The sequence below is a fragment of the Elephas maximus genome, chromosome 3, assembly GCF_024166365.1.
Source record: "Elephas maximus indicus isolate mEleMax1 chromosome 3, mEleMax1 primary haplotype, whole genome shotgun sequence".
In the NCBI taxonomy this organism is placed as follows: Eukaryota; Metazoa; Chordata; class Mammalia; order Proboscidea; family Elephantidae; genus Elephas; species Elephas maximus.
Genome location: NC_064821.1, coordinates 134,681,813 through 134,709,780, shown reverse-complemented (window position 1 = coordinate 134,709,780; position 27,968 = coordinate 134,681,813). Strand labels below are relative to the sequence as shown.

Here is a 27,968-nt window from a genome sequence, read left to right as displayed (position 1 = left end):
ATTTGTATTAATTACAAAAAGCAGAAATGGAAATTTGCCATTAACAAAAGTTTTTTAAATTTTTAAAAACTGTGATGTATTTTGGAAATACCAAGTTTTCCCATTGGAAATATGTAAACTTTTTTTTACATGTACTAATTTTTATAGAAAGTGTTACTCAAGTTGTGTGAATTACATTTCTGGATAGACTGATGAATTTATCAGTCATGAAGAAGATAAACAGACTGGCTTTAAGAAAACATTATAAAGACTGGATGATTTTGTGGCGACCTGGTGGTGCAGTGGTTAGGAGTTCGGTTACTAAGTGAAAGCTTGGCAGTTCAAATCCAGCAGCCGCTGCTTGGAAACCCTATGGGGGCAGTTCTCTGTCCTGTAGGGTGGCTGTGAGTCAAAATCGGCTCAACAGCAACAGTATGATTTTTGTAGGATAAGCATCTTGTGAGGATTATGGAAAAACATTTCACCTCCAGTTTAGCATAAAAAGTAATGGCATATTTAAAAGAAATCTCTTTAAAAAGCAAAAGCAGGCTTTTCATTAATCATAGTTCAACGTGTGGCTTCCTTTTTTAAATTTTAATGGGACTTACTCAAAATCAGAGACCTTAATTTAGATATACTGTAGCACCTGTATTTATAATAATTTTCTTTCAGATTGTTGACTAACTGTGGACAATAAAATTAAGGTTTTAATAAGCTTAGGCTTTTGGGTTTTCTGAATCCTGGAATGTCAATTTTTTTTTCCCTTTAAACACTGAAAACTAGCCATTCCCAATAATGTATAAATTACTTTGACAAGAATGACTGACAAGATACATTTCGTTACTTGGCTGATGAATGTAGCAGTGAAAAGTTACTTTTCACAGATACTGCGTTATCACTTGATGCAAAAACAACCCCTTGGAGCTCATTTTTTCAAGAGGCAATTCATCTTTGGTCAGCCTGTCACTCTTAGTGCAAGATCAGACACTGGCAAATTAGGGACAGATCCAGGATAATAGCAGTTACTTTTTTTTTTTTAATCTTTTTGTTTTGGGTTTTGAATGTTTTATCTTTTTGATAAACATTAGTTCTTCATTTTAATTAAGCCAAATTTATCAGTCTTTCATGTTTAGGGATTCTTGTCATGATGATATTCTCCTATGTTTTCTTTTGAAAACTTAGTTGTTACAGTTTCACGTTTAGCATTATGATCCATTTCAAAGTAATTTTTGTGTCTAGTGTGAGGTAGCGATCAAGTCTTAGAGTTACAATCGTTTTACCTAAGCAGCGTAAAAGGGAGCAGGAAGTTTAAGGCTCTGAGCTTGCATCACTGGATAACGTGTACACTGTTGGCTTTGAAAAAAAGCAAACATAGAAGCAAATTAGATCTCCAGTTGTCAAATACAATCTTATGAGGACTTCCTGAAAGAAGAGCTGCATTTAAGCATAGACAATACAAGGATCACCTGTGCTGCCCCTAAAATCCTCACCCTGGACTTACCATGTCGTTGTTGTGCTGTGAAGTCGGTTTTAACTCACAGCAACCCTACATACAATAGAACGAAACACTGCCCAGTCCTGTGCCATCCTAATGATTGTTGTTACGCTTGAGCCCATTGTTGTAGCCAGTGTTTTAGTCCATGTCGTTGAAGGTCTTCCTTTTTTTCGCTGACCCTCTACCAAGCATGATGTCCTTTTCCAGGGACTGATCCTTCCTGATTTCCTGATAACATTTCCAAAGTGTGTGAGGCGAAGTCTCGTCATCATTGCTTCTAAGGAGCATTCTGGCTGTACTTCCAAGGCAGATTTGTTCATTCTTTGGCAGTCCGTGGAGTATTCAATATTCTTCGCCCACACCATAATTCAAAGGCATCAGTTCTTTGGTTTTCTTTATCCATTGCCTAGCTTTCACATGCATATGAGGCAACTGAAAATACCATAGCTTTCGTCAGGCTCACCTTAGTCCTTAAAGTGACATCTTTGTTTTTTAACACTCCAAAGAGGTCTTTTGCAGCAGATTTGCCCAGTGCGATGTGTTTTTCGATTTCTTGACTGCTGCTTCCGTGGGTGTTAATCGTGGATCCAAGTAAAATGAAATCCTTAACAACTTCAATATTTTCTCCATTTGTCATGTAGTTGTGAGGATTTTTGTTTTTTTTTGTTGAGGTGTAATCCATACTGAAGGCTGTGATCTTTGATCTTCGTCAGTAAGTGCTTCAAGCCCTCTTCGTTTTAAGTAAGCAAGGTTGTGTCATTTGCGTAACACAGGTTGTTAATGAGTCTTCCTCCAATCCTGATGCCCCGTTCTTCTTCATATAGTCCAGCTTCTTGGATTATTTGCTCAGCATACAGATTAAATAGGTATAGTGAAAGGATACAACTCTGATGTACACCTTTCTTGACTTTAAACCAGGCATTGTTCACTTGTTCTGTTCAGATGACTGCCTCTTGGTTTATGTACAGGTTCCTCATGAGCACAATTAAGTGTTCTGGAATTCCCATTCTTCACAACGTTATCCATAATTCATTGTGATTCACACAGTCTGGTGCCTTTGCACATAAAACACAGGTAAACATCTTTCTGGTATTCTCTGGTTTCAGCAAGGATCCATCCGATGTCAGCAGTGATATCCCTGGTTCCATGTTGTCCTCTGAATCCAGCTTGAATTTCTGGCAGTTCCCTGTTGAAGTACTGCTGCAACCACTTTTGAATGATCTTCTGCAAAACTTTACTTGCATGTGATATTAATAATATTGTTCTATAATTTCTGCATTCAGCTGCATCACCTTTCTTTGGGATAGGAATAAATATAGGTCTCTTCCAGTTGGTTGGCCAGGTAGCTGTCCTCCACATTTCTTGGCATAGATGAGTGAGCACTTCCAGTGCTGCATCCATTTATTGAAACATTTCAATTGGCATTCCATCAATTCCTGGATCCTTGTTTTTCACCAGTGCTTTTAGTGCACCTTGGACTTCTTTCTTCAGTACCATCAGTTCTCAATTATATGCTGCCTCCTGAAATGGTTCCTGTGAAGGTATTTTGTAGATGCAATTAACATTTACAACCAGTTAACTGTAAGTTACCTTTAATAATGTAGGTGGGCCTCACCCAATCGGTTAAAGTTCTTAAGAGCAAAAACTGAAGTTTCCAGAAGAGGGAATTCTGCCTCAACTCTAACATAGAAATCCTGCCTGAGTTTCCAGCCTGCCTCCTGCCCTACAAATTTCAGGCTTGCCAGTTTCTATATTGTGTGAGCCAGTTCCTTAAAATAAGTCAGTCATTATTTCTCTGCCTCTCTCTCTCTCTAACTTTGACAGATACAGGGGGAAAGGTTGGAGTTTGAGACCCAGATACAAGAGTCACAAGCATAAGGTAGTTAATGGAGTCCTGATGGCACAACATGTTAAGCGTTGGGCTGCTAACCGAACGCGCTAGGGAACAAGGACGTGCCTTCTTCACAGACACTCACGGGTGGCTGTCAGCCTTGCTCAGCATGTGACCCCCTACTGCAGCCAGATACCTGTGCTTACACCAGTCAGCCCTGTTTAGGACGGTAGGTGAGAGCCTGCACCACACACTTGGTGACTGACTACCTGGACACCTGAGCTGAATCCATACAAGAAAAGTAAATGGACTCCTGGTGTCACGTACCTAGTAACAGCTCTAACCACCTGGCGACAGGACGTTAGATAATCAACAGCACCAGTAATCAAATTAGCTCACATGATCAGCCTATTTGGGCATATCAAAATAAGACAAAACAAGAAGCTAGGACACAGTAAGCAAACATTTAAATACAGTAACATATTGATGGCTCAGAGACAACAGTCAATTTCAAATTGCATGGAGAGGCAGACCATGGTGGCTTCAGCAAGCTTCCAAAACAAAGAGTCAAGAAATCTCCTGGATAAAGAGAACTTCCTGGAATTACTGGAGGTAGAATACAAAAGATTAATACACAGAACTTTTCAAGACATCAGGAAGGAGGTCAGGCAAAATGAAGAACAAGCCAAGGAGTACACAGATGAAGCAATAGAGGAACTTAGGAACGTTAGAGAACAGCATAATGACAAATTTAACAGGCTGCAAGAATCCATAGAGAGCAAACAGAAATCCAGAAGATAATAAAATTTTGGAATTAGACAACTCAATAAAAAGTCATAGGAGCAGAATTGAGGCAATGGAAGTCAGAATTAGTGAGATTGAAGATAAAGCACTTGACACCAACATATTTGAGGAAAAGCAGATGAAAGAATTTCAAAAAATTAAGAAACCATGAGAATTATGTGAGACTCTATCAAGAGGAATAACCTATGAGTGATTGGAGTACCAGAACAGAGGGGATAACAGAAAAAACAGTTGTTGAAGATTCGTTAGCAGAAAACTTGCCTGATGCCATGAAAGATGAGAAGATATATATCCAAGATGCTTATCAAACCCCACACAAGGTAGATCCCAAAAGAAAGTCACAAAGACATAATCAAATTTACCAAAATCAAAGAGAATTTTTAAGAGCGGCTAGGGATAAACGAAAAGTCATCTACAAAGGAGAGTCAATAAGACAGCTCAGACTACTCAGCAGAAACCATGCAGGCGAGAAGGCAATAGCATGACATATATAAAGCCTTGAAGGAAAAAAGAAAAATTGCCAGCCAAGAATTATGTATCCAGCAAAACTCTCTCAAATATGATGGTGAAATTAGGACATTTCCAGATAAACAGAAGTTTAGGGAATTTGCAAAAACCAAACTGAAATTACAATACTAAAGGGAGTCCTCCGGTTAGAAAATCAGTAACATCAGATAACAACCCAAGACTAGAACACAGGACAGAGCAACCAGATATCAACCCAGATGGGGAAATCACAAAAATAAATCAAAGCTAAAACATTGAAAATAGGGAAACAGAGATGTCATTGTGTAAAACACATTAAACAAAAAAGAGGAACTAAAAAATGTAGTCATAGATCTTTCGTATGGAGAGGAAGTCAAAGCAATATAAAGAAATAAAAGATTGGTTTAAACTTAGAAAAATAGGGGTAAATATTAAGGTAACCACAAAGGAAACTAACAATCCTACACATCAAAATAAAAAAGAGAAACACGAAGACTCACCAAATACAAAATCAACAACACTGAAAACGATGAAAAAAATGACTTAGCACGGAAAATTAAGTAGAACAGCAGAAAAAAAAATGTCAAAATGACAGCACTAAACTCATACCTATCAATAATTATGCTGAATGTAAATGGACTAAGTGTACCAATAAAGAAACAGAGAATGGCAGAATGGATTAAAAAAACACGATCCATCTATATGCTGCCTACCACAGATACACCTTAGACTTAAAAGACACCACCAAAATGAAAGGATAGAAAGAAATACATCAAGCAAACAACAATGAAAAAAGAGCAGGAGTGGCAATATTAATTTCGGACAAAATAGACTTTAAAATCCATCACAAAGGATAAGGAAGGACACTATAATGATTAAAGGATCAATACACCAGTAGGACATTACTATATTAAATACACACCAAATGACAGGGCTCCAAAATACATAAACTTTTTAACAGCACTGAAAAAAGATATAGCTCAAAATAATAATAGTAGGAGACTTCAACACAGCACTTAGGTGAAGGACAGAACATACAGAAAGAAGCTCAATAAAGACACGGAAAATCTAAATGCCACAATCAACCAACTTGACTTCATGGACATATAAAGAACACTTTTCCCAACAGCAGCTAAGAATACTTTTCTTTTCTAGCACACATGGAAAGTTCTCCGGAATAGACCAAGTGTTAGGCCGTAAAGCAAGCCTTAAGAGAATCCAAAACATTGAAATATTACAAAGTATCTCTTCTGACCATAAAGCCATAAAAGTAGAAATCAATAACAGAAAAAGCAAGGGAAAAAAAAAATCAAATACATGGAAACTGAACACACCTTGCTCAAAAACTACTGGGTTACAGAAGAGATTAAGGACAGAATAAAGAAATTCACAGAATCAAGTTAAAATGAAAACATATCCTACTAGAACCTTTGGGACACAGCAAAAACAGTGCTTAGAGGTCAAGTTATAGCAATAAATGCACACATCCAAAAAGAAGAAAGGGCCAAAATCAGAGCTTTAACCCTACAACTCGAACAAACAGGGAGAAGCAAGTGAAGCCCTCAGGCACCAGAAGAAAGCAAATAATAAAAATTAGAGCAGAATTAAATGAAATAGAGAATAGAAAAACAAAAGAGTTAACAAGGCCAAAAGCTGGTTCTTTGAAAAGATCAACAAAATCAATAAACCGTTGGCCACCTGACAAAAGAAAAACAGGAGACGAAGCAAATAACTCAAATAAGAAATGACATGGGGGATCTCACAAGAGACCAAACTGAAATTAAAAGAATCATAACAGAATACTATGAAAAACTATTAACAAATTTGTAAACCTAGAGGAAATGGAGGAAACCCTGGTGGCATAGTGGTTAAGTGCTATGGCTGCTAACCAAAGGGTCTGCAGTTCGAATCCACCAGGCGCTCCTTGGAAACTCTATGGGGCAGTTCTATTCCATCCTATAGGGTCGCTATGTGTCGGAATCAACTCGAGGGCGCTGGGTTTTTTTTTTTTTTTTGTAGAGGAAATGGACAAATTTCTAGAAACACACTACCTACCTAAACTAACACAAACAGAGGTAGAACAACTAAATAAACCTATAACAAAAGAAGAGATTGAAAAGGTAATCAAAAAACTCCCAACAACAACAAAAAAGCCCTGGCCCTGGCCCTGACGGCTTCACTGGAGAATTCTACCAAACTTCAAGAGAAGAGTTAACACCATTACTACTAAAGGTATTTCGGAGCATAGAAAAGGATGGAATACTCCCAAATTCATTCTATGAAGCCAGCATTTCCCTGATACCAAAACCAGGTAAAGACACCACAAAAAAAAAAAATTATATGCATATCTCCATTATGAACTTAGATGCAAAAATCCTCAACAAAATTCTAGCCAATAGAATTCAACAACCTATCAAAAAAATAACTCACCGTGACCGAGTGGAATTCATACTAGGTATGCAGGGATGGTTCAACGTTAGAAAAACAATGTAATCCATCACATAAATAAGGACAAGAACCACATGATCTTATCAATTGATGCAGAAAAAGCATTTGACAAAGTTCAACACCCATTCATTATTAAAAAAAAAAAACTTCCAGGAAAATAGGAATAGAAGGAACATTCCTCAACATAATAAAGGCCATTTATACAAAGCCAACAGCCAACATCATCCTAAATGGAGAGAGCAGGAAAGCATTCTCCTCGAGTTTGGGAACCAGACAAGGATGCCCTTTATCACCACTCTTATTCAACATTGTACTGGAGGTCCTAGCCAGAGCAATTAGGCTAGATAAAGAAATAAAGGGCATCCAAATTGGTAAGGAAGAAGTAAAAGTATCTGCAGATGATGTGATCTTATACACAGAAAACCCTAAAGAATCCACAAGAATACTATTGGAACTAATAGAAGAGTTCAGCAGAGTATCAGGATACAAGATAAACATACAAAAATCAGTTGGATTCCTCTACATCAACAAAGAATGTCAAAGAGGAAATCACCAAATCAATACCATTTACAGTAGCCCCCAAGAAGGTAAAAATACTTAGGAATAAATCTAACCAGAGACGTAAAAGACCTATACAAAGAAAACTACAAGACACTACTTCAGGATACCGAGACCTACCTAAACGGGAAAACGTACCTTGCTCATGGATAGGAAGACTCAACATTGTGAAAATGTCTCTTCTCCCCAGAGAGATCTATAGATACAATGCAATCCCAATCCAAATTCCAGTGGCATTTTTTAATGAGATGGAGAAACAAATCACCAACTCGATATGGAAAGGGAAGAGGCCCCAGATGAGTAAAGCATTACTGAAGAAGAAGAACAAAGTGGGAAGCCTCCCACTACCTGATTTTAGAACCTATATACTGCCACGGTAGTCAAAACAGCCTGGTAGTGGTACAACAACAGATACACAGACCAATGGAACAGAATTGAGAATCCACATGTAAAATCACCCGCCTATGAGCAGCTGATATTTGACAAAGGCCAAAAGTCCATAATTGGGGAAAAGGGAGTCTCTCTAAGAAATAGTGTTGGTATAACTGGATATCCACCTGCAAAAAAAATGAAACAAAACCCATTCCTCACACCATACACAAAAACTAACTCAAAATGGATCAAATACCTAAGTATAAATTCTAAAACAATAAAGATCATGGAAGAAAAAATAGGGACAATGCTAGGAGCCCTAATACATGGCATAAACAGAATACAAAACATTACTAACAATGCACAAACACCAGAAAAGAAACTAGATAACTGAGAGCAAAAAGAAACACTTATTCTCATCAAAAGAGTAAAAAGACAGCTTACAGACTGGGAAAAAAATTTTCCCATCAGCGCCTAATCTCTAAAATCTACTGCAAAACCTCAACAACAAAAAGACAACCTAGTTTAAAAATGGCCAAAGGATATGAACAGGCACTTCACCAAAGAAGACATTCAGGCAGCTAACAGATACATGAGGAAATGCTCACATTCATTAGCCATTGAAGAAATGCAAATTAAAACTCCAATGAAATACCATCTCACCCCAACAAGGCTAGCATTAATCCAAAAAACACAAAACAATAAACACTGGCGAGGTCGTGGAGAGACTGGAACACTTACACACCAGCAGTACAACCACTTTGGAAATGGATCTGGTGCTTCCTTAAAAAGCTACAAATAGAACTATCATAGGATCCAGCAATCCCACTCCTTGGAATATATCCTAGAGAAATAAGAGCCATCACATGAATAGGTATATGTACACCCATGTTCATTGGAGCACTGTTCACAATGGCAAAAAGACGGGAACAACCAAGATGCCCATCAACAGATGAATGGATAAATTATGGTATATTCACACAATGGAATACCACGCAATGATGAACAACGATGAATTCATGAAACAGCTCATAACATGGAGGAATCTGGAAGGCATTGTGCTGAGTAAAAATAGTCGAAAAGGGGCAAATATTGTATGAGACCACTATTATAAGAACTCAAGGTTTAAACACAGAAGAAAACATTCTTCGATGGTTATGAGGGTGGGGAGGGAGGCAGAGGGGTATTCATTAAATAGTAGACAAAAATTATTTTAGGTGAAGGTAAGTACAACACACAGTGCAGGGGTAGTCAGCACAACTAGACTAAACCAAAAACTAAGAAGTATCCTGAATACAACCAAATGCTTCGAGGGTCAGAGTAGCAGGTTTGGGGGTCTGGGGACCAGGCTTCAGGGGACATCTAGGTCAATTGGCATAGCAAAGTTTTTTAAGAATGTTCTGCATCCCACCTTGGCGAGTGGCATTTGGGGTCTTAAAAGCTAACAGGTAGCCATCTAAGTTGAATCAATTGGTCCCGACCCACCTGGAGCAAAGGAGAATGAAGAACACCAAAGACACAAGGAAAATAAGAGCCCAAGAGACAGAAAGGGCCATATAAACCAGAGACCGTCAGCCTGAGATCAGAAGAACTAGATGGTGCCTAGCTACAACCAATGATTGCCTTGACAGGGAACACAACAGAGTCCCTGATGGAGCGAGAAAATAGTGGGGTGCAGAACTCAAATTCTAGTAAAAAGACCAGACTTGATGGTCTGACTAAGACTGGAGGGACCCCAGAAGTCATGGCCCCCGGACTATCTGTTAGCCCAGAACTAAAACCATTCCTGAAGTCAACTCTTCAGACAAAGATTAGACGGAAGTATAAGACATAAAATAATACTGGTGAAGAGTGTGCTGCTTAGCTCAAGTAGATAGATGAGACAAAATGGGCAGCTCCTGTCCGGAGTTGAGATGAGGAGACAGCAGGGGACAGGAGCTGGTTGAATGGACACAGGAAATACAGGGTAGAGAGGAGGAGTGTGCTGTCACATTGTAGGGAGAGAAACTAGAGTTACATAACAATGTATAACTTTTTGTATGAGAAACTGACTTGAATTATAAACTTTTGCTTAAAGCACATAAAAAAAAAAGTTGGCAGTTTGAACTCACCCAACAGTATCATGGGAGAAAGACCTGGCAATCATCTGTAAAGATCACAGCCTAGAAACCCCTCCAGGGCAGCCCTACTCTGTCACATGGGGCCACTATGAATCCAAACGGACTGGAGGGCAACAACTTTGTAACACCCTTACAAAATGTAAATATTGCTGAAAGATGGTATAACATCTTGGGAAACAATAATTAAGGGCCATACACAGTGAAGTAGGCGTGGGAAGAGGCTAACAATGAGGAGCCATAGAGGTTGGAGGACCCCCGTGGATGGGATACAAGCAAGCCAAGAGGAGTTCATGAGAGAGTATGTTCAGGATAGGCTTCAATGTGGTCAAGCAGAGGAGGATTTGGTTTGTGACTTGGGAAGTCCAGCACCCATGGTGGTCTTCCATGACGACCTGGAGAAGCACACTAAAGGTAATTTTTATTTGGAAAAAGGGATGCAGCAGGATCAGGAAGAACCCTGGCCTCTCGGGGCAGACTCAAAGTAGAGTGGCTATAAAGACAAAATTCTTAGTTTTTCTTATGCCTTTAATAAGTACTTATTGAATTCTGAAGCTCTTGACACTCCTCAAGGCTCCTCAGGAATGATCCCGGGCTCAAAATTAGCTCCTGGTTAGAAACGTGCTCGGCTTCAAGCCTCCTCCTCAACCCGGGCCCCCGAGCGCCGCACAGCCGCCAGGGGGCGGAGGCCACAGGCCAGTCGGCGAGACTTGGGGCGGGGCCAGGAGAGGTGCGGGCCCTAGAACGGCTTCCGGCTTCCGGCGGAGCCTTCGGTCACCGCGCGCCGCCGTCATGGCAGCTGACGAGAAGGACCCGTTGAGCTATTTTGCGGCTTACGGGAGCAGCAGCTCAGGCTCCTCGGCTGAGGAGGACAACAGCGAGCCGGAGGAGACGAGTTGCAGGGCTCCGGATCCGGCGAAGCCTGGGGGCGGCTGTGAAAACAAGGCGGAGAAGCGGCTGCCGGGACCCGACGAGCTGTTCCGGAGCGTGACTCGCCCGGCCTTTCTCTACAATCCCCTCAACAAGCAGATAGACTGGGAGAGGCACGTTGTCAAGGCGCCTGAGGAGGTGAGGTCCCTGACCCGATATCCCGGTCTTGGCCCCGTTCTCCGCCCCCTTCCTCCTGAGCCCCCCTCCTGGGGTCGGGCTGTCTGTTCCCCCACACGCAACCACCCCCTGCGGGATGCTGCACAAACCCTTCTCATCTCCATCCCTGGGGAGCCGGGGTCCTCTCCTCCAGCCTGGTGGGTGTCATACCGGACCCGCAGTCCCCGCCCCCTTGGAGGAGGCCGAAACCTCCGCCCTCGGTGCCCCGATCCCACGCGGCGAGGACTAACGGTGGTGACTCCCCCGCCCCCCGCTGCAGCTTCTCCCCGAGACCCCTTCCCTTTGATGCCGAAGTGCCTGCGGTGCTGCCTCCAAGACAGTGTCTGCTGCAGCCTCCTGAAGGGGTCAGCCTTGGCGTAGTATCTCTGAGACTGGATTCTTCTTTGGTAACTAAAAGTTATTAGCTTTATTCATTTAGGGAACCCTTTGGCTTTTCACTTGACAATATTGTGATTTGATGGAAAATCTGTCTTTAAACCTTAAAAAAAAAAGTCTGAAAGATAAGCGAACGGCAGGGAGGTGCATGTGCTCCTATCGATCGATCATAGGAACCTCGGTTCGTCACAGTGCTTCTTAATGTGCTTGCTTGACAGCCTCCAAAAGAATTCAAAGTATGGAAGTCAAACTATGTACCACCGCCGGAGACCTACACTACTGAGAAGAAGCCACCACCTCCGGAGCTGGATATGGCGATAAAATGGTCTAACATATATGAGGACAATGGTGATGATGCCCCCCAGAATGCTAAGAAAGCGAGGCTTCTACCAGAGGGGGAGGAGACAGTGGAATCAGGTAAGAAGATGATACTCTAGTGGTAATATCTTGTTGGTTCTTTTGGTGGGTTTAAAAATAATGAGATATTTAGTGAACAATGTTTAAATGCAGCGAATTAGCAACATGATTGTGATGGTCTTTGGATACTTTTTGCTGTGTTTTTGAGAAAGAGTGTACATACTCTGGCTTTACAATGAAATCTCCAGTATTTCAGCTAGTAGTATTTGCTGTGTTTTAGGCAAAGATCATAATAACCTTTAAAGTGAAATCTGGATTATCTCATGGTGCCTTATTAGAACAGCATGAATTCATGGATTCTTTCCTGTGATTGAAGCTGCGAAGTACTAAAGGCTTCATTTTATGTTAAAGCAGTTAAGCTTTAGAGCTAAAAGTAGCATGATAAAATGAATTTAACTGAGTAGTACTGCATAGTAATAGGAAGAGAATGACTTAGTTGGCTTGCCTTAGTTCATATAATTTCATCTCTTACTTGGACTGTCACAGTAATCTCTGCCTCCACATTCTTACCGTCTCAGTTCCATGCCTAACACCGAAGCTAGTGTTCACTTTCTGAAAGTCGTATCTGATTATGTAACTCAACTGCTTAAAACCCTTCACCAACAGGACAGAATCAAGGCCTTCCTGCCCCTTTCTCGACCCTCATTTCTCACAGTCCCCTTTTTAGTACTTTAAAACCTTGAAATTCAGAACTCCATAGGCCATGCTATGTTATGGTTTCCTGCCTTTCCATATATGTTACACGTTAGTCTGGAATATCCTTTCCTCCTCTTTGGCTGGTAAACTCATTCATCCTTCAAGATCCAACTCAAAGGGAAAAAAAATCTCAGATACCAACTCCCTCTAATTATTTGCTTCTCTGTACCTTGTATGTGCTAATGCTGTTGACTGCACTTATCATCCTTAATGTAATTATATGTTCCTAAGTTTATTTCTGTGAAAATGAGTTCCTCAAACAGCAGGGTCCAGATCATGTTTAATGGTTATATCAGAGTTTCTAGTATATTGTAAGCATTCAGTAGATATTTGTTGAACTGAATATTTTGGAGTACCATATTTAAGAAAGAGCTGTCATTTTTGTTAAACAGATTCCTGATCTTCCGCCAGTACAAGAACTATTTACTTTGCTCCTTTTATAGCCATACAGAGAGTTTGGAGGAGAAAAATCAGGGTAATTGTAAGGAATTCTTACTTTAGTTTTGATTTACTTAGCTTTCCATTTCTTTCTCTGGTTCCCCAATACCGATTAGAAGTCACTAATGGTGCACAGCTTCAGAAAATGGCACAATTTTGGAGACCTTAGCTACAATAGGCATTTATAATACCTTGTGTAGTATTTTATATAAATAATAAAATACTTTCACATAGATAATCTTTACAACTGTTTGTGAAACCAGGTGGGGAAATGTGGAAATAAGAGCGTATGTGACTTGTCCAAGGTCACAAAACTGGGAAATTTCAAGCTCTAAAATAGGCACTTTCATACAAATGTTCTAATTTATTACTTTTAGCATCCTGAATTCATTATTGCCATTTTATAGGCAAAAACAATCTTGGATTAAAGAATTTGCCCAAACTAATTCACATAGCTAGAAAGAAGCCGAAAAGATATTCAGATTTGGGACTTTTAAATGTAAAGTATGCTGTATTACTCTGGGATTTGATCTCTTGATGCTTTCCAGGCTAGAGTGTTTGAGAAATAGCTGTCTTTCTGTAGAAAGAATGGTAGTAAGGACAGTAGAGTTGATATTTAAACTGGGGTGCCATAGGCTGGTGCTCCGATATCTTTGTCTCTGTGGAAAATGCCAGAATTACATACCGGGGCAAGCAAGAAAGAGTAGAATTATGTTTTTCTAGCTTGTCTTTTGAGCTCATGTAGAAGGAGTTCCCAATATCTGGCAAATACCACTGCTATTTCCATGGGTAGTTTCTCTCCTTTTGATTACATTGTTGTTCTTTATCAGAAGGCAAATGTAGGCAGTCTCAAAAGACAAAAGGACCCAGGGCTCAGCCAGTTCAAAGCCGCACTGTGAGATTAAAAAATAATCCTGGAATCTTCTATTCTGACTTTAATGTTGATTATTGAGTGTAACTGTGTATCACCTTTTTGTAACTCCTATACCATGTTCACAAAGTCTCTGCAAAGTTGATTTCTCCAACAATTTTTTACCTCTTTTTTTTAATTCACAAACTATCACGTGTTAGAAACTCTGTACTTTTAACTGCTTGAATTTCTTGAATCAACAAGTTACCTTGTTTTTATTTTTCCTTCCATTTTCTGTCCTTTGGGCTTTTTTTTCCAGTTACCTTCTAAATATTTTAAAGAATGAATTCTCAGACTCATCATTTGCTCTTCCCACTTATCAGCACTTCTTGCATTAGTGCTTAGGTGTTAATTGAAGCTTTATTAACTAACCATAAAAGCCTGGCTAATGTAGGTAATGATTTTTTTTAGTATTTAGAAAGTTAATTTATATCAATAAGTTAAACTCGTTTACCTCAAGTGACATGAATTCCATAATAGGAAGATTACTTCCTCACCAGTGCATTCATAGTATGTGGTGTAGTGTCTGGCACAGAGTAGATGCTCAGTAGATAAACATTTTCAAGTTGTTTTTTTTATGCAGTTTTTTAAGGCAATGCCTTGTCCTGTCACAAGGTGGCGTTAGCTCTTTTATGCAAATCACTAATAACCAAACTAAACCCATTGCAGTCAAGTCAATTCTGACTCATGGTGACCATAGAAGACAGTACAACTGCCTCATAGGGTTTCCAAGGAGGGGCTGGTGAATTCAAACTGCAGACCTTTTGGTTAGCATCTGAGCTCTCCACCACTGCACTAACAGGGTTCCAAATCTCTGGAAGTTATCCAGTCTCAGTAGCTTGTGATTTTTTGTTGTTGTTCAGTGAATTTACTTGTGCTAAGTGGCAGATGACAAGTAAAAGTGTCTCAGGGTCATCCTTTTCATGTATGTTAACACTGGATTTTATAGTGTAAGAGTTAGCAAGTACTTTCAATTTATTACCACTTCTGAAAAAATGGCAAAAGATAAGCGTGATGATAATTAAACTCCAATTTTTTTAAAAAAGAGGACCTTGGCTTGTTGGGGCTGTATACTTTCTTAGTTGGTTTGTAAAGCTAGTATTTTTGTGTGTACGTGATAGATTACTGATAAAACCTTTAGTTTGTAAATTCCTGGGGTAAGTTGTTGATCGGAATTGCATTTTATCTCACTGCCTAAATAAACCCACAGTGCACTATGAAATATATGTATAACATCACCATGCTGTGTTTGAAGGTGTGTGGACCTTTACCTGCTTTTGATACAAATTACTGTCCACATCAACAAATGAGATATTCTGAGTATGGTACAGTCAGTAGAAGGCAACCAAAGGCTTGAGATTTTAAATATATTTCCTGCACAGAGTTTATGATCTGATATCAATGGCCACTTTCAACATCAGATATTTTATAGACAAGTACATGATAGTGGTTGAACTTTTGAGTATTTGTTGATGGAGAAAATAGTCAAAAATTACAATAAATTCAGTAATGTGCTTAAAATAAGTTTACGTTTTATAAATCACAACATCTACGTGTTACTTATTCTATCTATATGCAGCTCTTAAAATAATGCCATGCAGTTGGGGAATTGCAGCTGGTCTGTGCTACCCTGTTTTTATTGAATCATGTATAATAGTTGAGAAACCCTGGTGGTGTAGTGGTTAGGAGCTATGGCTGCTAACCAAAAGATTGGCAGTTCAGATCCACCAGGCACTCCTTGGAAACTCTGTGGGGCAGTTCTGCTCTGTCCTATATAGGGTCTCTATGAGTCGGAATCGACCCAACAGCAATGGGTTTGGGTTTTTTTTTTTTTTTTTGGTTTATAGTGGTTGGATTTTCTTAATCAAGTAAAATGAATCACTTTTTATGGTTTGACAGCATTTTTATTAATTGGAAATTTTCTTTTGACTACAGATACTAATAACAATCTGGAAAGGTATGAAAATCATGGACATTGTTTTACCTGCCCCCTCAAATTCTCCATAGTATGAAGAGGGAAGATGTATGTTTTTCTGTGCCCTTAGAATATTCTAACCCTTCTAGAAATGGGGAAAAAAAGTTAAACTACTCAGGACAAAATTGAAAATAGAAACTCAGTAAAGTCTCTAGCCATGAGTGATCTTCTTAATCTCAAAATATAAAGATTTGGGGGAGTATGAGGTGGGGAGGGAAGTTGTTTTTGGAGGAGAGAAAGCAGATTGACAGAAAAAAGATAGCTGATAGCCATTTAAATAGTGGTAACTTGTTACTTGTTTTTTATAAAAAGAAAACAATTCTCACCATTATTACAAAGTGTAGCTTGTATGTAAACGTACCAATGTGTGAACTGTAGAATATTTGGGAAAAGCTTTCTTAGAACAAGTCTTCTGAGTTTGTCATTTCAAGTGAGTTTTTTTTTTTTTTTAGTAACTCTACAGTTTAAAAAATTCCTTATTTTCACTTGTACTTTAAATCAGAGTTCTAAAAGTTAATTTTTGTTTTTTATTTGGAAACACTGAAAGAAACATTAGTTGATGAGGTGATGATTTCATGTAAAGTCAAGTACATTTTAATTATTAACTTTTTTTTTTTTAATTGCTGATTGAAACTCTTTTTTTCTATTTAAGATGATGAAAAAGAAGAGCATACATCTAAAAAGCGCAAGATGGAATCAGGAGAACCAGCAAAGAAGAAAAAGTAAAAAACAACAAATGACAAAAAGTTTTGGACTGTGAACTTGTTGAAATGTTTCTTTGGATGGAATAAGTTGATACTGTAAATTATTATGACACAACCCATGTTAATTAGCTAATAAGTATTATCCTAGGAATTTTCCACTGAAGAATTCATTTTTTATTTAAAACCTGTATGTATTTAAAACTCAAATGGTGACTTGTGATTGTGGAGTTGACAACACTTAGACGCATTCTTGCTATCACAAAAGTGGTGACATGATTTGAGAGTTTTGTCATGTGTTGACATGCCAGTGTTCTATGAACCTTTTATAAAGGAATATATTTTTAAAGTAAATATAAAGTACTGTGAACTTGTAGGGTGCTTTTCAACAGTGTACAGTGTAAATAGATCATGGAAATAAAAGTAATTATTCAATATTACTATTACTGTATAACATTAACATTCAAATATTTGTGGTAAATAATCTCTTTGCCAGGTGATGTTTTAGGTTGTAAAAGTATTACCGTTTAGGGAGTGCCTCCTATGGTCCAGGTGCTTGTGTATATGTTATCTCTGTTTCTTAATCTAGTAAAGTAGGTATTATTATCCTTATTTTACAATAAAGAGAGATTAAGTAACTTGTCTAACGTTACACAGCTGGTGAGTGGTGAACTCGAGATTTAACCTAGGACACTGAACTCCAAAATCATCACACTAAACCATCTATCCATCAACCAAAATTTACTCGTTCTTTTAAGAACTGCATCAATTGCCGTCTCTCCCAGATACTTCTCTCTGGTAGTTAGCGGAGACCCTTCCTTCCCTGATTATGTTACCGCACTCACCACATATGCCTTACGTTATGATTATTCATGAATTTCTTTGTTAACCGGTAAGTTTACTGAAGGTAACGGTCTTACCTTCTATAGTGGGTTGCCAGATTTAGCAAATAAAAATACAGGATGCTCAGTTAAATTTGAATTTCAGATAGATGATTTTCTAGTATGTAAGATATTTGGGACATACACAAAAAAAGTTTATCATTTCTCTGAAATTCAGATTTAACTGAGCACCCCGTATTTTATCTGGCAGCCTTAGTCCTACATCTTTTTCTCTCCCCAGCTCCTCTTTTGGTATTTTACGTATAGTTCAACAAAATGAACAAGGCAAAGTCAGGAAGATGTAACCTTTGAGTTCTGTAGTCCAAAATGCAGAACAGTTACTTGTAACATTTTGAATGATAAAAAGAAGAGGTTACATACTACTTCATTCTTTCCGTGATTCTTATACCTGTAAGAGACAAGAATTAATTGTAGGATATCACACATTTAATGTATGAAAAAAATGAAAGACATTAGTCTGTAAGTTTAAAAAAAAACTCACTTATTGTTTTCCCCATACTGGAAGCCAAAATTTAAAAATTATATAAAATTTGTCTAGTCAGAAACATGAATCAGGTAGATTAAAATTTGTATATGTCATTAAAAGTGAATTTTCCAGCGACAGTATTTTGTGGAATGAAGAGGGAACATAATGTTTAAAATCAATTATAACATTATAGACAAAGGATAAGCTTTGTAAGCGTTCGGAATTAAAAAGTATTTTGCTGATGGTAAACTGTGTCTTAAAGTATGTATTTAGTTATGAGAACCAGACTAGGGGAAGTTTCTTAAGTTCTGCCTGGTTTATTACTGTTATTACTGGTTCTCAAAGCTGGTGATTCATTAAAATTACCTAAGGACCTTTTTATAAAAGTATCAGCGGCCAGGCCTTACCCAAGGGATTTTGACTGAATTGGCTTTTTAACGCCCCATAGGTGATTTTAATGTGTAGCTAGGACAGAGAACCCTTCAGTCTGATGAATTCCAGGATGTCTCAGCCTTACACAATCCAATTCTAAAGGTGCTCATTCTCTAATACCGTGTCCTAGCCTAGGTTTACAAATACACGAATCCCAAGTTGATAAAGCAAGAAGCTTTTTTTTGTTTAGAAATAAGATTGAAGTCTTTGTATTTGAAGACTTTGGAGGGCTATGGTGCCACATACTGGGAAGAGGCATTAACACTAGTGTGACACCAAACTAAACAAACAAGTGGGGCTATAATTACAAAGTGATTCCCAAGTGCTGGAGAAATTCTGTAGTCTGAATGTACATATGTATTGGTGGAGCAGATTATCTCCGAAGATACTGAAGTATTTCAGGGTTTTAAAATTGGCATGAAAGCAGACCTTGTACAAAAAAAAATGCCCAGCAAGCCACTGTCTGAAGATCTTTTTAAACTCTTTACCACCCATTGGCTCAACTCCCAATTTAGACCAATTGGTTTATGGCAGAGAACAAAATCACTACATGCGTCTCCTTTCTAGAACGTAGTGGAAGGGAAGAAGGAAATGACACTTTGGTGGGAGGGAAAGGACATGTTTTGATTTCTTAGACAGGTAGTGGCTGCACCTGTGAAGATGGTTAATAATTTCTGGGAGATGTGTACCTATGCTAAGGACCGGCTGTGGTTCTTTTTTTCTGATGAGCAGAAAGAGGATTTAGGAAAAAGGCTAAATATTTTGGAACAGTCTGACTGCAGTTGGCCATTTGTATCTCATTGGGTTTATTTTCAAAATATGGTCCTAAAATGGAAGAGGAACTTGTTTAAGGATGACTCAATCTTCCACAGAAATATTCCTGGTTGGAAAAATGTACTTTCATGTCACTCTACATTAGCCACATTAGGGATTGGATTCTCTTCCCCCTTCAGAGATGTCCTGGAAAGGTTTGTAAAACACATGTCCGTGGATCCTGAGATAAATGAGTTGTTTGTTTCAGCTAGTGAAAATGCAGTGGAGAAAAATCTTGAAAAAAATAAAATCAATGCAGATTTTTAAAAATCTATCCAGATAGCTTCCTTTTTAGAGAATCAAGATATTTCTGACAGTTTCCTCATCTATAAAATAAGGAAGTTGGGGCCATAGTGGAGTCCCTGGGTGGCACAAATAGTTAAGCACTCAACTACTAACCAAAAGGTTGGTGGTTCAAAGCCACCCAGAGGTACATTGGAAGACAGGCCTGGTGATATGTTTCTGAAGGGTCACAGCCTTGAAAACCCTATGAAGCAGTTCTATTCTGCACATCTGGGATGGCCATGAATCAAAGCCAACTTGACGCCAACTAACAATAGGGCCGTATCAGTCTTGAATGACTTTTTTTTGTATAGGGCATCTTAAGAATTAAGTATCCGTGGGCCATATTTTATAATTCAATATAGAAGTAGCCTTATAGATTTTTTGAAAAACATTCCAACTTGAATCAAAGAACAATTATTTGGACTTATTTGCCAACCTACAACTTTCTAATCTTATAACCCTTAAAGTTGTATAGTGCTTGTGAGTTCACAAAGTTCAATCACATAGTATTATTTAATTTTCCAAAATCCCAGTGAGGTATGTTTATCAGGCCCAGGGAGGTGAAACAACATACCCAAGGATGCACAGTGAGTTAGCTTCAGACCTCAGGCTAGAATCTGTAAGGTTTACAGAGTATCTATTGGGTGGCAGACATTGTGTCAGACACAAAGAACACAGATTTTCATCTTAGTAAAATCACATCAGGAGCCATGGGAAATAAGTAGGTTACAAGTCTGGGGTCAAAAAGACCAGTAGCAGTGGTCCAGTGTCTGAATGAACTAAGGCATTGAAGATGGAGAAGAGAGAGGGATCTGAGAAACCAGTGGTGCTTAGCTGGATTTAATAGCTGAGAGTGACTTTTCTTTTTAATTGAATCAGTGTGCAATCTGTATATATTTTAATTAAAATATGGAGTAATGCAGTTGCTGCACAACTAAGATAATAAGCCCTCCTGGAGATACTGGAAAATGTAAGTATTCTTGTTTTTACAGGTATATATATGATCTGAATTAACTCAGCTATTCAATTTGATTGAGTCAAAACCTTTGACGTGTATAGCTCCACAACTGGATTTTAAAATATATTATTGGTGGCATTTTAGGTTTCATGCAAATACTGAACTGTTCCCTATTTCACTTCTCCATTATCACTTAGTACGGAAGTTCCACATGTTCCTACAAAAAGATGATAAATTCTCAGCATATGTTTTGGACTCTTCATTAAATTCTTAAGCTTTTTTTCCCTCCACGTAGATAGATTTCGCAATTCAAAGTGTTACATTTGCATTTTAAGGCAAATAAGTAAAGATACCAAGAAGCACTTGTATGTATGGTCCACAGAAGAGAGACTTTTTGCCTGTTCATTGCCTAGAACAATGCCTGGTACATATTAGGTACTCAATATAACTGTTAAATGTTGAGTGTAAGCTGAATTCCTAACCCCTGGCTTAGGGCTGATCCCGATTTTTCTTAGTATATTGCTATCCGCCCTAGCCAGAGGCTCACATTTCGGTAATATGTGCCAATAATCTCTCCCCTACCCCAACGATGTAAACCAGTTTGAGTTGGGTTTTCTGTCATTTCCATTCAAGTCATCTGAAATGATGTAAAAATCTTTTTACTCCTTTGATTTCTTTCAGGGCCCTGTGCTCTCCTGATTCTCTTCTTTATCTTTTCTCTGGCTACTTCTCTTCCAATTGCCTGTGAATGCCAGTGCAGCCTAATTCCTCTTCTCATTCAGCACACTGGTTCATGATGACTCCAGCCAAGTTTCTGGCTACCACCATCAGCAACACTCTGATAGTTTCTTACCCTGTATCACTTGCCAGAGTGCCCCTTATAAAGCCCCAGATTTGTGCATCAAATTGTACATCTTCTGTTGGGTACCAAAGGTCCCTCACATGCCACATGCCCAAAATCAAACACATTGTGCCAAAAGTCACATCACTTCCTATATTCCATTTCTTATTAATGGCATTGCCATCAACCCAGAAATCTGCCCTCTCTCTCACTACCCATCACATGGCGTCTTAGTCATCTAGTGCTGCTATAACAGAAATACCACGAGTGGATGGCTTTAACAAAAGAAGTTTATTCTCTCACAATCCAGTAAGCTATAAGTCCAAATTCAGGGTGTCACCTCCAGGAAAAAGGCTTTCTCTCTCTGTTGGCTCTGGAAGAAGGTCCTTGTCATCAGTCTTCCCTTGGTCTGGGAGCATCTCTGCACAGGAATCCAGCACTGCTTTCTTGGTGGTATGAGGTTAACTTGTCTCTCTGCTTGCTTGTCTCTTTTATATCTCAAAAGAGGTTGACTTAAGACACTACCTAATCTTTTAGACCTTATCAGTATAGCTGCCACTAATCCATTTTATTATATCATAAGTGATAGGATTTACAACACATAGGGCAATAACATCAGAAGATAAAATGGTAGAAACTCATGCAATCATACAAGGGAATCATGACCTAGCCAAGTAGACAGATATTTTGGGGGCACACAGTTCAATCCATGACACATGGGTTCAGCCAATAAATCTCGTGGTTTCTATTCCCTCATTCTCACACACCTCTTAATCCAGTTCTAATGAATAATTTACAATTCTCCATATAAAGTTATTTAGTATTATAATTCGGGGCTTTCTATATGCTTTTTGCTTGTCCAAGCCCTTTTCCATCTACCTAGTGAACCCCCCTTTTATCCTCCAAGAACTAATTTGAGAATTTCCTCCTTTATGCTTTATCTCTGTATCTGTACCTGTACATTGCTTGTCCCCATACTCAATGCTAAATGAATAGTCAACATTCATTGAATACTTACTCTGTGCCAGGCATTGTTCTAAGTGCTTTACATGTACTTAACTCATTTAATTCTGTGAGGGAGGTGTTATTATTAACCCTACTTTTAGAAGAGAAAATTGAGGTACAGAAAGGGTGTTATGGATTGAATTGTGTCCCCCGAAAATGTGTTGTAAATCCTAATTCCTATACCTGTGGTTGGAGCCCTGGTGACACAGTGGTTAAAAGCTATAGCTGCTAACCAAAAGGTTCAGAGGTCAAATCCATCAGCTGCTTGTTGGAAACCCTGTGGGGCAGCTCTACTCTGTCCTGTAGGATCGTTATGAATCCAGATTGACTTGACGGCAACAGGTTTGGTTTTGGGTTTGGTATACTTGTGGTTATAATTCCATTTGGGAATGTTTTTCTTTGTTATATTAATGAGACAATATTAGTGTAGTGTGTCTTAAATCAATTTCTTTTGAGATATAAATAGATTAAACAAGCAAGTGATCAGGCACGATGGGGGATGATAGATGTCATGTCACATGAAGATTGCCAAGGAGCCAAGGAATAGAAGCTGAAGAGACACTTTCCTACAGAGCCGACAGAAACCTTTCGATTAGAGCAGGCACCCTGATTTAGAACTTCTAGTCTGATAACCTATGAGAAAATTAATTTATTTGTTAAAGTTACCCACCTGTGGTATTTCTGTTATAGTAGCACTAGATAACTAAGACAGTAATTTGCTTAAGGTGATAGATCTGGAAAACCCAGGCAGCCTGGCTCCAGGGCCGGTGTACTTATCACACCAGAGGGGAGGAAGGAACAGCTGAATTAACTGTGTTGTTTTTGTTAGGTGCCATCGAGTTGGTTCCGACTCATAGCAAGCCTATGTACAACAGAATGAAACACTGCCTGGTCCTTGCCCATCCTCACAATTGTTGCTATGTTTAAGCCCACTGTTGCAGCCACTGTGTCAGTCCATCACATCGAGCATCTTCCTCTTTTTTGCTTACCCTCTGCTTTACCAAGCATAATGTCCTTCTCCAGGAACTGGTCCATCCTGGTGTTGTTGTTGTTTTTAGGTACCATTGAGTTGGTTCCAACTCATAACGACCCTATGCACAGTAGAATGAAACACTGCCCGGTCCTGCACCATCTTCACAATCGTTGCTATGCTTGAGCCCATTGTTGTAGCCACTGTGTCAATCCATTTTGTTGAGGGTCTTTCTCTTTTTCACTGACCCTCTACTTTAGCAAGCATGATGTCCTTTTACAGGGACTGAGCCCCCTTGACAACACGTCCCAAGTATGTGAGACACAGTCTCACCATTCTTGCTTCCAAGGAACATTCCAGTTGTACTTCTTCCAAGACAGATTTGTTCATTCTTTTGGCAGTCCATGGTATGCATATTCAATATTCTTCACCAACACCACAGTTCAAAGGTGTCAATTCTTCTTCGGTCTTTCTTACTCATTGTCTGGCTTTCCCTTGCATATGAGGCAATTGAAAACACCATGGCTTGGGTCAGGAGCACCGTAGTCCTCAAGGTGACATCTTTGTTTTTCAACACTTTAAAGATATCTCTTGCAACTGATTTGCCCAACGTAATGCATCTTTTGATTTCTTGACTGCTGCTTCTATGGGTTTTGACTGTGGATCCAAGTAAAATGAAATCCTTGACAACTTCAAATCTTTTCTGTTTATCATGATGTTACTTACTGGTCCAGCTGTGAGGATTTTGGTTTCATTTATGTTGAGATGTAATCTATACTGTAGGCTGTGGTCTTTGATCTTCGTCTGTAAGTGCTTCGAGTCCTCTTCACTTTCAGCAAGCAAGGTTGTGTCATCTGCATAACACAGGTTGTTAATGAGTCTTCCTCCAATTCTGAGGCCCCGTTCTTCTGCATATAGTCCAGCTTCTCAGATTATTTGCTCAGCATACAGATTGAATAGGTATGGTGAAAGGATACAACCCTGACGCACACCTTTCCTGACTTTAAACCATGCAGTTTCCCCTTATTCTGCTCGAACGACTGCCTCTTGATCCATGTACAGATTCCTCATGAGCACAATTAAGTTTTCTGGAATTCTCATTCTCCACAATGTTATCCATAATTTATTATGATCCACACAGTTGAATGCCTTTGCATAGTCAATAAAACATAGATAGCCATCTTTCTGGTATTCTCTGCTTTCAGCCAAGGCTGCATATATTTGTTGAAATATCTCAATTGGTATTCCGTCAATTCCCAGAGCCATATTTTTTGCCAATGCCTTCAGTGCAGTTTGGACTTCATCCTTCAGTACCATCGGTTCCTGATCATATATTACCTCTTGAAACCTTCTTTTGATGCTTCCTGCGTCATTTAATATTTTCCCCCATAGAATCCTTCAGTATTGCAACTCGAGGCTTGAATTTTTTCTTCAGTTCTTTCGGCTTTAGAAATGCTGAGCATCTTCTTCGCTTTTGGTTTTCCATCTCCAGGTCTTTGCACATGTCATCATAATACTTTACTTTGCCTTCTTGAGCCGCCCTTTGAAATCTCCTGTTTAGCTCTTTTACTTCATCATTTCTTCCTTTCACTTTAGCTACTCGAAGTTCGAGAGCAAGTTGCAGAGTCTCTTCTGACATTCGTTTTGGTCTTTTCTTTCTTTCCTCTTTTTAGTGGCCTCTTGCTTTCTTCATGTATGATGTCCTTGATATCATTCCGCAACTTGTCTGGTCTTTAGTCATTAGTGTTCAGAGCATCAAATCTATTCTTGGGATGGTCTCTAAATTCAGGTGGGATATATTCAAGGTCATACTTTGACTCTCGTCGACTTGTTCTAATTTTCTTCAGTTTCAGCTTGAACTTGCATATGACCATTTGATGGTCTGATCCATAATCAGACCCTGGCCTTGTTCTGACTGATGATATTGAGCTTTTCCATCATCTCTTTCCACAGATGTAGTCAATTTGATTCTTGTGTAATCCACCTGGTGAGGTCCACGTGTACAGTCACTATTTTTATGTTGGTGAAAAAAAGTATTTGCAATAAAGAAGTCATCAGTCTTGAAAAATTCAATCATATGATCTCCAGCATTGTTTCTATCACCAAAGCCATATGTTTCAACTAGTGTCTTTGTTTCCAACTTTCACATTCCAATCATCAGTAATTATCAGTGTATCCTGATTCCATGTTCGATCAATTTCAGACTGCAGAAGTTGGTAAAAATCTTCTATTTCTTCATCTTTGGCCCTAGTGGTTGATATGTAAATTTGAATAAAGGTCATATTAACTGGTCTTCCTTATAGGGGTATGGATAATATCCTATCAGTGACATTGTTGTACTTAGGGATAAAAAAAAAAAATTTTTTTTTTTTTTTTTACTTAGGGATAGATCTTGAAATGTTCTTTCTGACGATGAATGCAACGTCACCACTCTTAAGTTGTCATTCGCAGCATAGTAGACCATAAATGATTGTCAAATTCAAAATGACTAATACCAGTCCATTTCAGCTCACTAATACCTAGAATATCGATCTTTACCTGTTCCATTTCATTTCTGACAACTTCCAATCTTCCGAGATTCATGCTTCATACATTCCAGGTTCTGATTGTTAATGAATGTTAGCAGCTCTTCTCATTTTGAGTTGTGCCACATCAGCAAATGAAAGTCCTGAAAGCTTGACTCCATCCACGTCATTATGGTCAACTCTACTTTGAGAAAGCAGCTCTTCCCCAGTTGTCTTTTGAGTGCCCTCCAACCTGAGGGCTCATCTTCCAACACTATATCAAACAATGTTCTGCTGGTATTTATAAGGCTTTCACTGGCTAAATCTTTTCAGAAGTAGACTGCTGGATCCTTCTTCCTAGTCTGTCTTAGTCTGGAAGCTCAGCCGATACCTGTCTGCCATGGGTGACACTGCTGGTATTTGAATACTGGTGGCATAGCTCCCAGCATTACAGCAACATGCAAGCCCCCACAGTATGACAAACCGACAGACACATGGAGGTCCTCCTGATGACATATCCAAAGTATGTGAGATGAAGTCTCACCATCCTTGCTTCTAATGAGCATTCTGGCTGCACTTCTTCCGAGACAGATTTGTTCACTCTTCTGGCAGTGCATGGAATATTCAGTATTCTTCACCAGCAGCATAATTCAAAGACATCAATTCTTCTTTGGTGTTCCTTACTCATTGTTCAGCTCTCGCAGGCATATGAGGTGATTGAAAACACTATGGCTTGGGTCAACAGCACCTTAGTCCTTAAAGTATCATCTTTGCTTTTTAACACTTTAAAGAGATCTTTTGCAGCAGTCAAAGGGATTAGATTAATATAATAGTTAAGTTGATATATAAATGCTTTAGGAAGATAATGCATATTTGAAGGACTTAAAACCAAAAACCAACCCTGTTTCTGTCAAGTTGATTCTGACTCATAGAATGGCCTCCATAGGATTTTCCTGGCTGTAATCTTAATGGAAGCAGATCATCAGGGCTGTCTTCCACAGTGCTGCTGGGTGAATTCAAACTGCCAACCTCTACTTAGTCATTATTGTTGTTAGGTGCCATCAAGTTGATTTTAACTCGTAGTGAGCCCATGTGACAGAGTAGAATTGCCTCATAGGGTTTTCTAGGCTGTAATCTTCATGGGAGCAGATCGCCACATCTTTCTCCCACAGAGTCATTAGGTGGGTTTGAACTGCCAACCTTTCAGTTAGTAGCTGAGTGCTTAACTGTTGCACCAGTAGGGCTCCTTTCTAGGTTAATATAGAGCACAAACCATTTGTGCCACCCAGGTATTTTCTTCAAGACTTCATAGCTCATTTGTTACATATTTGGAGTAGTATTTTAAATCAAAAAGCTTTGAAGTATAGCTGTAGGGCTGAGGATATACCCCTAACTTCCCAAAATACATTTTAGCTGTTTCCTTGTTTTTCAACATCTACATTTTTTAAAGCAAAGTGAGACAGTTTAAGCCACAAGATTTGCCTCATTTCATTGACCTTTCTGTAACTCTTCAAATTATGGCTCGAGTTTTGGACCACAGTACCTGGGAGTGGGAAGGCCTCCAAGAGGTCACCCGGTACGGCCTTCCCAGAATTTTGGAATGCCTTCTATGTCGTGATCTTCTTTCCTTCACTTTTCTAGGCTCACAGGCAAGCCCACAAAATGACAGGTTTACAGCCTTGATTTGGGGAGTTATTTCCTGTGTGTCTGTAATATTTTGGTACCTAGGGCCTTTCCCTGTGTTTACCATTTTCTCAAATAGGAGAAGAAACAGAGGATCTGGTGAATATCAGTGAAGTAAAAGTGTAGCTCTATTCCTGGCATAATTACCTGTCTCTATTTCTAAATGGGACCAAATTCCCAGCAACCTTCCCTGGCTGGCTGGGGAGTTTGCATTAACATTTTAAAGTTAGAATTCCTGAGGGAAGCTGCAATGAAGTAAATAGCAATCACTTCCAGCAAAGGAGGAACTTGTCTGCCAGTGAAGTTATAAGCAAGCCAGCTCAGAAATCCCTTCTCTTAGGGTCATGTTCTATGGGGACCTAAGACCTTGTTGCTAGGTTTCATTTGGAGATTATATACA

The 27,968-nt window shown here is 39.0% G+C and overlaps 1 protein-coding gene across 1 annotated transcript; it reads left to right on the top strand.

Annotated features, from left to right (window-relative positions):
• The first annotated feature begins 37 nt into the window (after positions 1-37).
• Positions 38-17,149, top strand: C3H1orf52 (chromosome 3 C1orf52 homolog). Its single transcript, XM_049879666.1, has 3 exons — positions 38-11,158; positions 11,791-11,989; positions 16,661-17,149. Exons 1-3 carry the CDS (start codon positions 10,883-10,885, stop codon positions 16,732-16,734), a joined length of 549 nt encoding a protein of 182 aa, XP_049735623.1. The 5' UTR covers positions 38-10,882; the 3' UTR covers positions 16,735-17,149.
• The last annotated feature ends 10,819 nt before the right edge of the window (positions 17,150-27,968 follow it).